This window comes from Euprymna scolopes, chromosome 4 (genome assembly GCF_053919585.1).
Source record: "Euprymna scolopes isolate OS-2025 chromosome 4, ASM5391958v1, whole genome shotgun sequence".
Lineage (NCBI taxonomy): Eukaryota > Metazoa > Mollusca > Cephalopoda > Sepiida > Sepiolidae > Euprymna > Euprymna scolopes.
Window position 1 is genome coordinate 100,212,849 of NC_136485.1, and position 17,977 is coordinate 100,230,825.

At 30.3% G+C, this 17,977-nt stretch overlaps 1 protein-coding gene across 11 annotated transcripts in view; it reads right to left on the minus strand.

The window, feature by feature from the left end:
- Positions 1–17,977, minus strand: part of LOC145269173 (zinc finger protein castor homolog 1-like) — a 750,830-nt gene that overhangs the window by 194,682 nt on the left and 538,171 nt on the right. For 10 of the 11 annotated variants that reach the window (XM_080124811.1, XM_080124789.1, XM_080124784.1 and 7 more), the window contains one exon: positions 2,757–2,922. In XM_080124811.1, coding sequence (XP_079980937.1) covers positions 2,757–2,922 — 166 coding nt within the window. The remainder of the gene's footprint in view (positions 1–2,756; positions 2,923–17,977) is intronic. The other variant, XM_080124817.1, reaches the window with a different exon arrangement.

The following is a 17,977-nucleotide window of genomic DNA, read 5'->3' on the forward strand; positions in this document are numbered from 1 at the left end:
TACTTTGTTTGCTGCACCTTATCACAACAAAGGTCCCCACAAAATTTCAGCCAGATCAGCTCAGTAGTTTCTGAGAAAAAGTGAAATGGACAGACTAAGTACTTTTAAATAGGATTTTTAAAAAATCCGTTTTTGGTTTTCTCTTATTTTGATTTAAATAAATAATTATCAAAGATGCATAAAGGTGAGAAACATAGACATGTAAGAACTTATCTGATAATTTTATTAATGTTCAAATATTATATATTTGAACATTAAAAATAAATTTAGATTATTTGGACTACTGTTCTCATCTTTAGTGTTATTTTCAAAACGTTTCGGCCGATGTAATCACCAACCTTCTTCATGGGTATCTTATTGCATTCAGAAATCTTTGTGAGTATGTATGTCAAAAGACAAAGAAAAAATAGGGGAGGGTTTAAAGCTTGAATCATTGTTATGAATTAATTTAAACATCTTACTCATTATATTTATAAGGTGAGAGTGCTCATTATCAATAACTTCCTTTAATTGTTGGCTGGGAAAATAGACTACATGATAACATTGAAATTCGAAGTGTTCAGCCCATATTGTTAATGTAAATAAATATTGATCGCTTTTTTCTGTTTTACTCCAGTTAACTCTCAGAGATCAACTGATGCATGAGATGCATAGATATCCTAACGTTTATTAAAGCTTCTTCATTTCTTGAGCAAATAAAGCTATGAAGAATAATAGTTGTCTTCTCTCCAATTTTTTAGTTCATATTTTTTGTGGTTTTGCTGGATTTCAGAATTCATCTCATCTGGTGGAGTATCTAACTTAATGTTCTTATCTTATCATAGCAATACAAGAAGAAAATGCACCATTACTCTTACCACTACCAACAATTTCTCCCACTCTCTATTTGTGACATTTAGTGATCTAAACACAAATTCCATGAACAAAGCTTCTTTCCTAGAACTGTCCATATGTGGACTATTTTACTGGACTGCTTCTTAACTGATTACAACATGATCGTTTTCAATTCTACTGTAAACAAGTTCTTGTACAGTTGCCCTCTTAAATAATCAAATTTTACCCAATTTACACCAAAACCGATGACTAAGCTGCTATCTCAGTGATCACCTTACGCTCATTAACCCTTATTCTCAAGTGGCATTTCGGCCTTCATAAGGTGACTCCCTTGTAAAAGTTTTGTGGAAGAGCCTCAAGTATGTGGTCTATGTCTATGTTTGAAGTACTTGGGCTTCCTATTTGCAAACATCACGATTGGTTCGATGACAACAATGAAGAGGTGAAAAAGTCAATCAGTCAAATGCACATAACACATGAATAATAAGAAGTCATCTGTCAAACATCAAACCTACAAAAAATGAAAAAACATGGTTCAAACTACTCTCCATAACATGAAATACATTTGATGGTCTGATTGAACGATCTAGCTCCAAAAGGCTGTGGACAAGAAAAATACAAAATCGTTCTATGAGGGTTTGAAGAAAGTATATGAACCAAGAGAAAGTGGTGATTCTTCGGTGCTTTTCTGCTGATAGTGAAACACTCCACAATGACAAGAAATTTTGTTATGCTGGAAAAAACATTCTGAATCTGTCATTAAGGTAAATTCTGAAATAGGTGCCACACTACTGCAGCATCCAAAAACACACCAATGTCCTTATATCTCATATTCCATATACAAGTTTAAAAAAACTTATGTGGATTAATCTATGTTTCAAAGATATTAATCATATCATCAGGGTTCAATGAAGATTTGAAATAATTCTTTTAAGTCATTGTTAAACCCCTGCCGATATGATTAGCATTCATATTATTTGGATTCATCAAACTACTGTTCTCATCTTAAGCGTTATTTTCACAATGTTTAGACTCATGTAACCTCGCCTTTCTTCAGATGTATCTTGTCGAACTTGGGAATGTTTCTGTCGAACTCGGGAATTTGGATGGAATTTGTAACACTTCTAGATGGTTGCAATACATGACTCAGACTAGCGTATTTTTTTCAATTTTTTCTACCACTATTTTATTGGCATAAATCTATTTTATTTTCCTTCAGTTTTTTCCAAAAATACTTTTTACTAAGAAAATGATGAAAGTGAGGACATTATCTCTTACTCACCAAAACAGATTAAAGGGAAGTTATTGTATGCACATTATACTGAGTTCTTTCCCTTGAGTTCTTCAGTAGCAATAAATTATGTGTCTGCATTTCTCATATCCCCATTCAAGTTGATTAAGTATTGAAACCTTTAAAATTTCACAAAATAATTTGAGATTACAAAATTGAGATCACCATAATTAATTTCAGTTTCCTCGTTAAATAAATAATTTATTTTTCTATTACTCTCGGACAATACTGGGTAGGTACAGTTGGTATACGATATATATATATATATATATATATATATATATATATATATATATATATATATATATTCAATCTAACTTATGTGATACTGGGAGAGTTATGAAGTTAATCATAAAGAAAAGATAAAAGTTGTCAAAATAAATAAAAATACATAATAATGGTTAAAAATCATTCACCAATACACACAAAGGTAGTAAGATGAATACCCGGAAGTAAAATTCACACACACCTCAACCGAATTATACTAACAATTTGTCTTGTTTTTATCACCGTGTGATCATACGGCTGATCATCATTACATTCATGCAAACATAAATTTGACGAAAATAAAGCACACAACCTTGATGATGCCTTAATTGTAGATTTGTTAGAGGTCAGATGTGAAACTTACCGTTTTAGATATTTTGTGTAGTCTGTATTGATCCCCTTTCGAATGCCAATTCGGTCATGATCAGGGGAAACTTTGCAAGCTGCATCATTTGGGATAAAATTGGCTTTCGTCAAATAGCTGAGTGAATCTGGAATGTAATTGGTTGAGGAAATGCTACTTGGCACTGCTAGAAACAAAAAAGGGAGAACTTACATCGTTAACAATGTTATGGTGAAGTCATTTAAAATGTAAAACAATTCCAAATTCATCAGAAAGATTAGTAATAAAGAAAAGTAAAGCATTTCATAGAAATGTTAAAAATAATTAAATAAGCATTTTTATAAAATTAAAAAAGAAATTGCTTGGAAATTTTTAAGACTTTTAGTCATGTAAATAGGACATGTCACTAAAAGTCACATAACTAGCCAACGTCACAGGATAAAGTTCAATGATCACAGATCCACAGCATTGACTATTACAAAGAATGGTCATTTTCTGTTTCAATTCTCAAAGAACTTGCAGAGCGATTTATAAAACTGATCCAAAAGAGATTTTATTTTCTGAACAAAAAATTATTTTACATTTGGACACATGATGAAAATGGAGTACATTTTGCCGAGAAAATACTTTGAAGTTTTATCTTTTTAAGTGTATTTAATTACTAATTTATGCATGAATCTAATTTCAAGTTAAAAAATGCACCCATTTAAAAATAATTTTTTAATAAGAGTTTCTTTTACCATTTTTTTTCTTGATAATGCAGCAATTATTATGTTAAAATAATTTTCTTTTAACTGTATATTTTCTTATCAGGATCTAAAAAAAAGTAAATGTTTGGTCAGAAATTAAAATTTTAATGTTTTTAGTTTTTAAATCTGTTAAATAATTTGATATTTTTTCAGTCTGTTTAAAAGTTTTCACAATATTATTCATATATTTTGAAGATATCTGCAGTTTTTGATATACAGTTCAATAAACTAAGGAAAAGTTTAGATTCGATCATTATCAGAAGAGGTTTATTTTTCATTTTTCTTTCAATTTTATTTCATTCCATTAAAATTTGTCTTGTGTGTGTGTGTTTGTCTGCATAAAATGTTCCAAGTTCATTATTTGTCAAAAATAATGTGTATCCTTGTTCAAAAATATTTAGTCAAGCAACAAACATATTTCCATAAAAACTAAACTAAAACTGTTTATATATTTCTACAATAAACTTTGCAAAAATTTTGTCTTGACCGTGATTTAATGACAAAAGTTTAAATTTTTTTTTATTCTTTCAAAATCATTAATTCTGTTAAAACTTTTTTGTGTGTGTACAAATTCTCCAAGTTTATTATTATTTTGTTTTTGCATAATAAATACTTTTAAAAAGTAACGTTCATAAGTATTTGGCCAAACAAACATATTTCCACAAAAATCAGTAAATAGATGTGAATTTTATGCACCCACAAGTTTTATAACAATTACAAAATCAATCAGTTTTCAATATTATGCAGAATACAGGCTGTGCTGAAATAACGCTATTATTTAGAAACTTATTTTTAATTAAATTATCAAACCGATTTTTCTAAAAAGAAATATTTCTGTACTAGGAACTGTACTTAAATTATTTGTTTTAATTTAGACCGATAAAAAATATTTATAGTTCATTTTTATCCAAAAATATTTATCGTTAGTTCTGTTTTTAAGATTGAGTTCAATAATAAACAAATTTTAGTCTTTAAAATCCATGAAATGATGAAATATTTATTTACATAATGTTGTTCCACAGAAACAAGACACAACTTTCCTTTTTGAATTCACTCTCATTTTTTTAAAATTAAAATTGAATAAGTTTAGTTTAAATTGTTTCTTATTTTTTTCTTTCTCAATGCAAGTTTTTATGTTTTCTAAAAAGCTCTCATTCATTATCGGCAGTCTAATTGTCCGACAGATCTCACTTTTACCGCAGGTATGACATAATCTTTCAGTGGTTACGCCTCCTATTTATATTGGTCATGGTTTAGCTTGCTGTGATTCTCAGAACACTTTGGCTCTTGCACTCTCCTGCCTTCTTTGTGTGCGTTTTGTTGTATTCAGTTAGCTTCTGGCATTTTTAATTCACTGTAGTAGATTGCTTTGGCTCTAGTAAATATAATATCCCATGTGGTACATAGTTTAAAATATAGAGGGGATCAGTTGATGACGGCCTGATCCTGATGGGCAGCATAAACAAAATAACAATAGACAGGAAAAGTCAGAAGTAATTCATGAAACATCCCACCTCAAGCAGGAGACAATATGAAAAATGAAAATAATAATCAAAAAAAATATGTCTGACATATTTCATTCAGATTAGCCTATTTTTTTCATTTTTTGTTTTTTCTTCCACTATGTTATTGGCATGAATATATTTTATGTTCCTTTATTATTTTCCTGGAAATATTTTTTGCTAAGAACATTGTTACTTCCGTTTGTTTCGTTTTACAGTATATCAACCATTTTTAGGTTATTTGATGTTGAATCCAATAATTTTGGAAAAAGTTTTCATGCTTCAAGTTTTTTATGCATTTAAATATTTATTCAATGTATTTAAATATTTATTCATGGTGTTTAGTTTAATTGTTTTGTCAAAGAAAATTGTTACTTTTATTTTTGACTTTGCAGAACATGATTGAGTTTTGCAAAAGGAAAGAAAAAACAATTCCATTAATACTTAGTGCATTTTTGATCAGAAAGCCAGTATCTTCACACAGCCTGATTTGGTTGCACCATATGCCCTAATACTCTGGGCCAAAGTGGATGCAGGAGCAATGGTAACTAAGGAGCAACTCTACATTCTCCACAGCCCCCAAATTGGGCCTCACCACTGGGTGTCCTAATGTTAAACCCAAGACCAAAGAAAGTGTACTATGATCCTTAAAAGACAGCTTTAGATCTGATGACTTTAGAGGAAAATTACATCTGGAAAACATAGAAAGATGTGTACAAACAGAAAACTTTGTTAGTATGGTAATATTGAGAGTTATAGAGTTAGTAGATGTAGCACTGTTGAAGATGAAGGCTCAGTTAACAGGAAAACATAAGAGAAAATGATAAGCATGGATTTGAGAGAAAGAGGGATAAGTAAAGACCTGCTCAGAGATAGGTTAGTTTTGAAGTAAATTTCTAAACACCATCCAGCACATGCCAGCATAAAAAACCCATTAAACTGATGATTATCATCATATTATAGATTACTTAAATGGCAGCAATTCGCCATGCCAGTTAAGAGCATATTGTTCATAAGTAATGATAATACTATCTTCATTAGTGATATAATGAAGAGGATTACATCTGGGTCCCTTCTCACAAGAACATGATTGGCTGGTTAAGCCATAAATATCGACAAGTGAAGCAGCATGAGAGACACATTTAAAGATACACAGATAGCCTCGAGCTTAAGCATATTACCAGCTACGACTACAAACTGTCATTCATTAAGACGACTTACTAGATTAAATATTTGATTATGTAGCTAAGACCACTCAGCTACTTCAAACAAATATATCGTTTTAGTGGGACATATCAATTAGGTATGTTATTGTTTTCTTTTAAAACTAAAATGTGTTGAATTATATTCATTTCAGCCATATTTAAAAAAACAATAAAATTGCTTTGCATGTATAAAAAAAAGTTCAAAGTACATTTTTTTAATTCAAAACTAAAATGGCTGTTCATTAAATATGTCCATTCAATTAGTTTAGCAACGAAGACAAAATAACAGAACAACTAGAAAGATCTTGACACATCCAAAAATTTTATCGCAAGTTTTTTTGTGACATAAAAGCTATCACAACAAAATTTAGTGTGACATACAGATATAAACGTCATCACAACAAAATTTAGTGTGACATACAGATATAAACGTCATCACAACAAAATTTTGTGTGACATACAGATATAAATGCCATCACAACAAGCTTTAGTGGGACATACAGATATAAACGTCATCACAACAAAATGTAGTGTGACATACAGATATAAATGCCATCACAACAAGCTTTAGTGTGACATACAGATATAAACGTCATCACAACAAAATTTAGTGTGACATACAGATATAAACGTCATCACAACAAAATTTTGTGTGACATACAGATATAAATGCCATCACAACAAGCTTTAGTGGGACATACAGATATAAACGTCATCACAACAAAATGTAGTGTGACATACAGATATAAATGCCATCACAACAAGCTTTAGTGTGACATACAGATATAAACGCCATCACAACAAAATTTTGTGTGACATACAGATATAAATGCCATCACAACAAAATTTAATGTGACCTACAGATATAAATGCCATCACAACAAAATTTAGTGTGACCTACAGATATAAACGCCATCACAACAAAATTTAGTGTTACATACAGATATAAACGCCATCACAACAAAATTTGGTGTTACATACAGATATGAATGCTATCACAAGTTTTAGTGTGACATACAGACTTTTGTGTGAAATACATAAATGTTATCAAAAATACAAGTGTGATATACCAATGAAAATTCTATTTCAAATTTTAACTGAACCGACCAAATAAATTTTTTTCAAACTCAATCATGAAACGGCAGGTAATATATTTTATCAGAAAAATGTTTCATGTATAATCCATAAAAAAACCTAAGCTATCTATAAAATAAATATATAAAAATGCAATAAAATTAATGCTACACCGGTCATCCTAACCCAAGCGATAGACTTGCTGAATTCTCATGTCAAGATTTAAATGTTTATAAATGCACATTGATTTCGCCATACAAATCATTTGTAGTTTTTTGTTGCACCTGCTTAATGCAATTTAGATTCCCAAGAAAAAAATACATAGAAAAAAATTGCTGACTGTAACAAAATAAGGTATCATTTTGGCAGACATTTTGACAAAATCATTAAATATTCATAGAAAATTATTTGATATCCAAATAAAAAATACATAAGAAATATAAGTGCATATATATATATATATATATATATATATATATATATCTATATATATATATATATATACACACACACATTCTTGACCAACCGTTCTTTCATGAATGGCAAACGTTTTAAGCAAATTTTATTGATGCTTTTTCTTTTACCTTTTTTTATAAAATATTTGCAAAATTTTTTTACTGTGATAAAACAAAGTATGAGGGTCGTTCAAAAAGTATTTTTATTTCTTTTAAACTCAAAAAGATGAAGGACTATGAAGACGGGACTGTTACCATTAAAATGAATAACTTTTTGTGCTCCAAAATGTCTTTTTCTACATAGTCACCACCATTCTCAAATTCTGAAACGCTATTTTAGAATTTAGAATGGGGGTTCAGTTGTGCATATAAATATAATGTAAACTGATCCCATTTCGGTACATAACTTTTTAAGCAGTTAAGTCATTTATACCACGAATTCTAAGGCCGATCTGCAAAATCATAAAATCACATGTAATTGCTATATTTTTCATATTGTCACCCGTACTTAGGGTTAGTAGTCGGAAAAGGAGTGTGGTTTTTATGACTTTTAACAATACTATATATTAATACAATATAGTGTGAATTATTTATTTTGTGTGTCACGATTACATCTGAGTGACTATTTAATTATGGATTCCCATTTCTTATAAATAATTTTACCAAGAATTCTTCATAAGTTTTGGTTTCGACTATAGCTGATGGCACTAAAGTTATTTATTTTCTTAAAAATAATTTTATCAAGAAATCTTCGTAAGTTTTGGTTTCGATAATAGCTGATGGAATTCCAGTGATATATATATATTTTTTTTAAATAAATAATTTTATCAAGAATTTTCATAAGTTTTGATTTCGGTTTCGATTATAGCTGAAGGAACTCAAGCTGATGCAGCAAAATCATATGGATACTTTTTTTTTTTTTTTGAAATCGCAACTCGATTGAACATTAAATATATAATAATATATACGAAATCTGCAAGAATTAAAATATCATATTTAAGCGTATTTAACAACCTAGTTACACCGGGCGTCTTTGCTAGCTTATCACAGCATCTCTAATTACGCCATGAATACCAACAACAATATATTATGTATGAATGAATACCAACATCAATATATTATGTATGAATGAATACCAACATCAATATATTATGTATGAATGAATCCCCTGTGGAATTGCCACAAGTCCCACTAGTTTTTATTATTTGCATTTCGTTTTTGTTTGTTTTTTTTTATAGCAAAGCAAATCAATTTAATAACCTGCTAAATTTATATAATTAGAACAAAATTTAAACATTCATAAAAGGAAGGTACATAATAGTTAATGAAGCCCAACACCCTCTCCATGTTAAAAATGGTTTTCTAAATAGTAACATTATTATTTAGAAATTCTTTCGTAACAATGGTGGGGGGCGTTGTTAATATTTTGTTGGTACATTGTTTTCTCATTTTATCTACCAATCGTCGACTATTTTCAACTGTTTATGAAAACTTTCAAGTAGCATGTTGTGCACTAACGACGAAATGATACAATTTGGCTTTGTTTAAAATCAAAATAAACCTTTTTTTGTCTTTCAATTTGCAATACATTACAAGGAAAACATTTTGGGAAAAATATACCCGGAAATTACCTGGGGATTTATGTAATAATTTGAAAATTTATTAAAAAAAAATGTCCCTAATTAAATACTTATAAATATTAAAAGAATCGGAATCGGGAATCGAATCGGAATCGGATAATTGGATCGGAATCGGGAAAAATTTTGGAATCATCCCACCACTAGTAATAATGCAGTTTTTCATCCAGAATGGTGGATAACTGTGATATCAATTAATCATTTAATATTTGAAGGGTCATATATATATTTTGGATCCATTTATAAAACAAAACTCGGTCCAGGATTTTTATCCTCAGCCCCAAAATCAACAGAGATCAGACCATTTCTGTAATGATCTGGTCCCTGTTGATTGCGGTGTGATGCTTTTTCTGTGCAGTTCTAGGAGGTCCACCCTCTCAGGCTTTGCTTTCACTCTTTGAGAAGGGGTTAGTTTATTGCTAATCGCCTGAGACGCCCTTTCCAGGGAATGCCGACGGGGCTCCCTAGGCACTTTTTGCAGGTCAGAGTGCCCCTCCTCGAGGGTGCTGACTTTTCAATTCTACTTCCGACCCTGGTGTCACAGTTCTTGCAGTGGAAGAGAACTAAATACCTCCATTCATAAAACAAACTAAAAAAAAAAAATCAGATTTTACTCTCACAATAAAATCGAAAGAAAAAAGGAAATATTTTCCAATAGTAAATTGTTAAATTGACTTATATGCACCAAATATTGATGTCATTGTTTTTTTTCCCTTTCCCTTTGTAAAACCTGATCATGTTCTGCAAAGCCACAAACAAAAGCAACCATTTTTCTTTATAAAACAACAAAACTAAACAACATGAATAAATAGCTGAGGGTGTAAAGGGGTTTGGAATATAATTTTTTTTTCAAAAATGATTGAACACATATTGATATGCCATAAAACAACCAAACCAAACAAAACACCATAGAATGTATTTACCTTTTACAGCAGAAATAATTCGAACTTTTACATTAAAATAATGGGCATCAAACAAAAATAAAAAAAATAAATAATTAATAATTAATTTTCAATTAATGAGACATTTTGAATGTCTTTAAAATAAGTTAAAAAAAACAAAAACATTTTATATTATATTGGCAAATTTTCAATGTGTTTTGTGTGTCCTCTTAGCTATGAGAAACTTGAAAGCTAAATTGCCGAATGGAATCAAAAATATTATTTACCAAAAATAATTTTTATTAGTAGCGTAAGATTTTATTGCTTTATATTGCCATCTAAGTCTGTCTTCTCTTATTCAAAAATTTTGTTTTAATAAACTGAAATCGAAGAAATAAGCCAACATCTGTTGTCGCATATAGGTGTGGAAAAGTTTTGAATCTACTAATCCTGCCCAATCTGAACAAATACAGACATATAAACCGAAATCAAAGAAGAAATAAACCAATATGTTATCTCATAAAGATGCAAAAGATTTGAATTCAGTAAATTTACTGTGCAATTCATCTGGAGCTAAGACTTTGAAGTTATCAAAAGTTTGTTTTTGTAAGCACACTTTTTGATAACTCCTCGTAAACTTTGCCAATGCGAGCTAGGGGACTGGAGAAAAGCACATCGGACAAAAACCATCATCTTAAAATTAAACAAAATCTCAAATGAATCAAAAAGATTAAAAATCATTTTATATTTTTATATATCGATGACATTTTAATTATCACATACTCCCGCGAAGAAGCTATTAACATTTTCCACAAATTCAATAACGCCGACCCAAACTTAAAATTTACTATAGAACACCCAGACTCTTCTGAATCTCTTTCTCTACTTGATTTTAAAATACAAATAAAAAAAATGGTGCCATATGCACTAAATTCTACAGAAAACCCGCCAGCAAACGCCTCTTCGTACATTTCAAATCTGCACTACCTCTCAAGGACAAACTAAACTACGCACATGCCGAAATCTCACGCATACAAGACAAATGCACTAACATCTCCGACAAACATACACACACTAACAATTTCCTACAGACCCTCTCACTAAACGGCTACCCTAATACGATCCTATCCTCACTTAAAAAGAAAAAACGCAACACCCGACCCTTCTCTAACAATTGTTTTCTAAAACTACCCTTCCTCAGTGACAAAATCTCATCTTCAATCCGAAAAGCCTGGAATTGAGCTCCGCTTTTATAATATAAGTTTAAAACATAAGAAAAACAATAATTAAAAAACAAAACAAAAAAAACTTGCTTGATTAGTAATCTCCCTTGATTCACAAACGCAACAAGTATTTCAAACATCAACTGATTTATTTTAACGTTCTCCTAACGTCATTTTTTGTTCTATATTTCGCGGTATCACGTGGCAAACTCTTCGGCTGCTTTTCCAATTTTGAACACTCTCCCGCTGTCTTCTCTTGAAAAAGGACTAATAAGTCTGAAATATATTGAGATTATAACACCATTGAATACAACAGAAAAAAAAAATTACTGTTGTTTAGAGTTAAAATTTGTGTGAAAAAGAAAAAACAAACAACAACAAAAAAAAAGAAATTTATTTCTTTTGTTTTCATTTAATTTTACTCTATAAAAAAAAAATCTCGCATTGTTCTTGGCTTTTAATTTTTCCTTATAATTTTCTTCAACAATACTTCAAGCAAACTACAACCTACTTATATTTTTATTTTAATTTAATTGAATTTAGGAAAATTAGACATCGGAGAAATAATTTTGGCAAGGTATGAAAATTAAGCATCTATGGAATAAATGTTAATTGAAGATAGATTTTAAGACTATTCTTGAAGAGAATATAGTTTTAAATAGGATTCAACAGCCTCTCACAGAAATATACATATTTTCAAATATTTACTCTTGTTTCAAAGAAAATAAGTCAATTTTTCTGAGTTAGGTGCCAATTCTAAGCCCACTTATATTATTTTTACTATTATTATATTAATAAAAACGTAATAAATTAAAATTCTATAACCAGATTTAATTCATTATAATACATTTCGGTTTATTCATAAATACGTAGCGATTATAAAATTTTCTTAATAGTTTGAAGAAAAAAAATCAATTATTGCGAAACTGTTAAAAACTCGGCAGTATTTAAACCATCGAATAGAAAACCACTTAAATAGTATTTGAGGTGTAGCGCTTAGTTTCTATTTTCCCGATAGAACGATCATAAAATCTGTTCTCAGTCGATTTTTATTCCATAGTTGCTTAATGTTTCTACAATTCCAAAATTACGTAATTTTCTGTTGCTAATTTTCCAGTGCCCAATTTTCCGTTGCATCATTTAATTATCAGTGATGTTTAAAAGTATCTTTCTTGACAAAAATGCTTTGTTTAATTTTTCAACATTTTTCAGAACATGTAAATCAACTGCTTTCTTTGAAAGGTTATCTAGAGAATTTATGCAAATGTTTTTTTTGTTTTTTTGTTTTACAAATAAAATAATTTTACATCGTATTTGGATGTTATCTTTTTAGTTTTAGTGATAATTTAAAAACAAGAAATATTTATCATTTGTACCAATAATGAAAAGTTAAATTAAAAATGTAAAATAATCGGTTTTGGAATCAGAAAATAGGAACATTTTTCTGATACCTCCAAGAATTCTGATTTTCTTTTCCAATCTTAAAGGCTCATTTTGGTAAAAAATTTCAGATATTTTGTTAGTTTTTATTTATTCTATTTTTATCTTCTCACACCCCCTTCGTGCTATGCCACTGAGTCATAGATTATGATGATTTACTTTTCTGTTTAATATATTTTGTCTTCACTAAATACAGAGATGTGTCTTCCTTCCCGACCTTTACGAGACCACAACAAGATTTGAGCAGGATTTAACAATAGAACTTCTTAGAGAAATGCACGAACAAATAAAAAAAAAATCGAATTTGAAAGGAAACACAACAAAGAAAACACAACAAAGAAAACACTATTTCAACTATAAGCATGACAGATGTTATGAAATACAGTTTTAAGTGTCAAGATGTATGAAGAAATAATTGGATGAAAACGATTCTATGAAGGTAAAAAATAATGATTTATTTAAACAGTTTACAATTGAAAAGGAATTAATTTAGAAAATGACGAAGCTTGCTCAACTGATGTCAGTAATCATCCACTGAATTATTGTCAATTTCTGTTTTCTGTTGTCTAGTAAAATACATTGCCTCGCAAGGGTAAGAACTTTAGGGTAAATGAGTTATTCCCTTGTAAACATTGTTGTTATCCATCTAAGAGTAGATTACTAAAACGATACTCTAAACTCAAGTGGAACCAAAAAAATAATAAACAGAGATTGTTTATGAAAATGTGTAGATTCCCTTTCAAATGAAATTTTAAACTTAAGCATGACAAAACGATGAAAATGATATTTCTACTTAAGTGTACAAGACCAATGAAAATGCTATTTCATAACAAGCTTGACGGACCAATTAAAATGCTATTCTAAATAAAGCATGACAGATTAATTAAAATGCTATTTCCAAAAAATACGCTTTGGCCTTAAAATCTAACTCCTCACCCACCCACCCTACCAACTCCATTCCCTAACACCAACATAAAAATGAATGAATACATGGAAATAGAAATAAATAAACAAATCCAGACCAAATCAATCCCGTTCTCCGCACAGCTGAACTTCACCCCTGGTCCTTTTTTTACAAAAACCTTGTTTTGCTGAAAGTTGACTTTAGTTTTTCATTAAGAATTCCTTTTTTGTTGTTGCCTGAAGGGGTCCCTAGTTACTAAATACTAGAAAACCAAAACATGCTCATGACCGAGTAGCAACAAATTACTGCTTATGTACAGACAAATTGAAAAAATATATAACTTCTGTGACTTTTGGATGTTTAATAAAGTTCTATATGCTCTGAAAGTGTAAACCCAGTTTTATTGAGCTTAATTGTGACAATTTTGAATAACTTTACTGAATATGTACATTACGAGCAGATATTTGTTTAGAAACGTGTGCATGTATATATATTATTTTCTTCCTTAGTTCAACCAATAACTTTTTACCATAATTCAGATTAAATGTCATGTGTGGCTCTTGACTTTATACAAAGGTGCTCCAAAATGGCGTCTACTAAGACCAGGGACCACACCACAACTTCATGCATCCCGAACAACGCCGGATGTATACAACTAGTAATTTATAAATAATTTTGGATCGACACCCTATTTTGATAAAATTAACTAAAAAAAAAAAAAAAACGGTGGGGGGAGGGTCCATTTTATAACTGCTTTTACATTCCATTATCGGAAACAATTTTTAACTCTTGACCCTTGTTAGCTAAACTGACAGACTTCCTTAGCTGAACTTACTAGCAAGGGTTTATTAATATACTATAATCAAGTTGTTATGTGGTCTAAGCACAGCTAATGGATTATATATATATATATATATATATATATATATATATAAAGAACAAAAAAGGGGGAAATAGCTTACTTATTGCTTTGTCATAAAGAACTCTGACCCCGTCCACATTCTAAAATAAAGAATGCAACTAACAACCGTGCAAGTATAATAATAACTCGAGTAATATATGAACTCAGACACAAAAATACAAAACTCACCTTTTTAACCTATGCATAAAAAAAAACTATGCCGAAGGCTGTCTAAATAGATGGGTATTTTTATAAGGAGAATGAATTATAATTTGGGTTAAGAACCAATGCTTCTTAAAATAGCCAGGCCATTAGTTGTAAAAGGATAATGGTGGAGATGGAAGATAAGTTGAATTAATGACAAGAGAAAATATGTTAAAACAACATGGCAGTTAAAAAATAAACAAGTGACCTTTGAAATTTACAGCTTACCATCATGCCATGCTATGTCACATGATCCAAATAAGGTCAGTTTTTGATAATATTGTAATATATGAGACAAAAGGAAGAATTTAAAATAAAACGAGACACCAGCAAAAGAACAAAAATAGGGAAAAAGTATGGGAAAATTAAAAGAGGTCTTTTTTGTTTTTTCTTAATAAAGAAAAATTTTTTTTTTGAATGTGACCTTGTGAAAAATAATACTGAAGATGAGAATAGTAGTCCAAATAATCCAAGTTATGATTTTTGTTTTTTCTCTCAGACTGCTAGACTTTGGAATTCCCTCCTCGTTTCCTGCTTCCCTGAGTGTACTAATCTGCAAATGCTTCAATGTAATGTGAACAAAAATCTCACTGCTCACCCCTTAATGTGGCAAAATGTATTGTTTTGGGTAAAAAATAAAATAGACACCAAAAGGCAGTTGAACCATGGCTATATATTCAAATTATGATATTGGTTTACTTCTGTATCAAAATCGGCAGTTTTATAAAAAAAGAAGCAGGAAGAACCAGTATTACTCGGGATTGAATCAACTATACTGTCCTCCTATCACCAATCCATATTAACGTTTTTACTTTGATTTTTTTACATTCAATCACAAGGATCTTGGAAAGCATGAGATGAGAGAAAAAGTTAATTCCATGAACAAAGCTTCTTTCTTAGAACTGCACGCCAGTGGAACTCTGTTCCGTCTGCCTGCTTCCCACCGGAGTACAACTTGGATGTCTTCAAGTCCAACCTTAACAAATTCCTAATGAACCGCCCCCTTATGTAAACACTTCATCAAATCTGCACACTAACGTAATGTGCTTGCAATAACCCTTATACCTGAGTGGCTTCCGGGCCTTGATAAGTGGTGATCACTCTGTAAAAAAAAAACAAAAAAACACATGCACACACATGTATATATATATATATATATGATTGTTGAGCTGGATTAAATCCGACGATATGAAATGGAGGTGGAAGGACCTGGATACTCAACGTTTCGCCCGATCTATGCGGGCTTCTTCAAGAGGGATGGTCATTGACGAGAGAGTCGGAGGATTGGGGCTATATATAATGATGGGGGAGAGCAGCGTGTTTTCCTTATGTAAATTAGATGTCATATATACATGTATATACATTTTATGAGAGAAGAACTAATTAGAGTAAACTAGTGTAGTGGATTACGTCTAAAAGATAAAATATCGTAGAGATTAAAAATTGTGTTTGGAAATATAGCGGTGATAGATTAAATAAATAAAATGACACGAGATTACGAAAGAATTTTTTTTTTTTTTTTTTTTTTTAAATTAGAAATAATTGAATTGGGATAAAATAGCGCAGTAACTTAAAAGATGGTATCTAAAAATAAGAATAGGAGGTGATAAAATGGAGTCTAAAAATAGATAATGATAAAATACAGTAAATAAGTAAAATAAAAATAAAATTAAGTGAAATTACGAATTTTTTTTTTTTTTTTTTTTTTTTTTTTTCGCGTTTAACCGGTGTCTAAGTTGTTTTCTTTGATAATTATTTTCGACAGAAAGGGAGCAACGTGGAAAAAACCTTTTCTTTGCTTAATTATATTGCTGGAATGGGAGATTATAGCTGACTCAATTAAACGTCGTGTGGATCTGTTATGTATGTGTTTAAGGAAAGTTGCTTTGTTAAAATCAAAATGGTGGTCGTTTTCCATGATGTGACAAAATATGGCGTTGAGTGTATTGTTGTTTTTAAAAAAAAAAATTAAATTACCTTTACCGATAGATAATATAATTAAAATTATAAGTATATGCATTGACATGACATATTTCACATTCGATGGACTCTGCTACAAACAAAAATTTGGACTGCCCATGGGTAACCCTCTAAGTGGGGTTTTGGCATGTCTATTTTTAGAATTCATCAAAACCGGACCCATGAAATATAAATTGCCCAAGGGTACCTCCTACTATAGATATATTGATGATATTTTAATTTTTCTCCCTATATCTTCCAAAATAGAGAATATCACTGATAAATTAAACAAGATTGAACCCACTATTAATTATACGTATGAAAGAGAAAATAACAACTCCATACCTTTTCTGGACATCAATATCATAAATAACAATGATCATCTAAGTTTTAAAGTCCATCGGAAAGTCACGAATAAAAATGATTACATACACTTTTACTCTCATCACGATGATAAAGTAAAAAGAGGTATTCTAATAGGATTTTTTCTTAGGGCCCTGAGAATATGTAGTGAAGAATACATCGTGGAAGAATTTGAGTATATCGAACGTACATTCATGAACTTGCAATACCCTCAACATTTTTTGGCAAATACAAAAAGAAAAGCACTAAAAATTTACCATAACCGAAACCGAGACCATTCCTTAAATAGCCAGATACACAACAGACAATTAACATTACCAACTAATAAAAACAACGACACAATATATAAGAACCTAAATAAGACAGGCATTCAAATAACAAAACTAAACTCTTTAACAATTAGGGATCTAACACGTAAAATTATAACTAACACCAACATTAACACCAAAGCCGGAATATATTCCATACCCTGCCTTGATTGTGGAAAAATATACGTAGGAGAAACTCAACGTAATTTAAATAAAAGAATATATGAACACAAAAGAGATGTAAAAAACAACAATACACTCAACGCCATATTTTGTCACATCATGGAAAACGACCACCATTTTGATTTTAACAAAGCAACTTTCCTTAAACACATACATAACAGATCCACACGACGTTTAATTGAGTCAGCTATAATCTCCCATTCCAGCAATATAATTAAGCAAAGAAAAGGTTTTTTCCACGTTGCTCCCTTTCT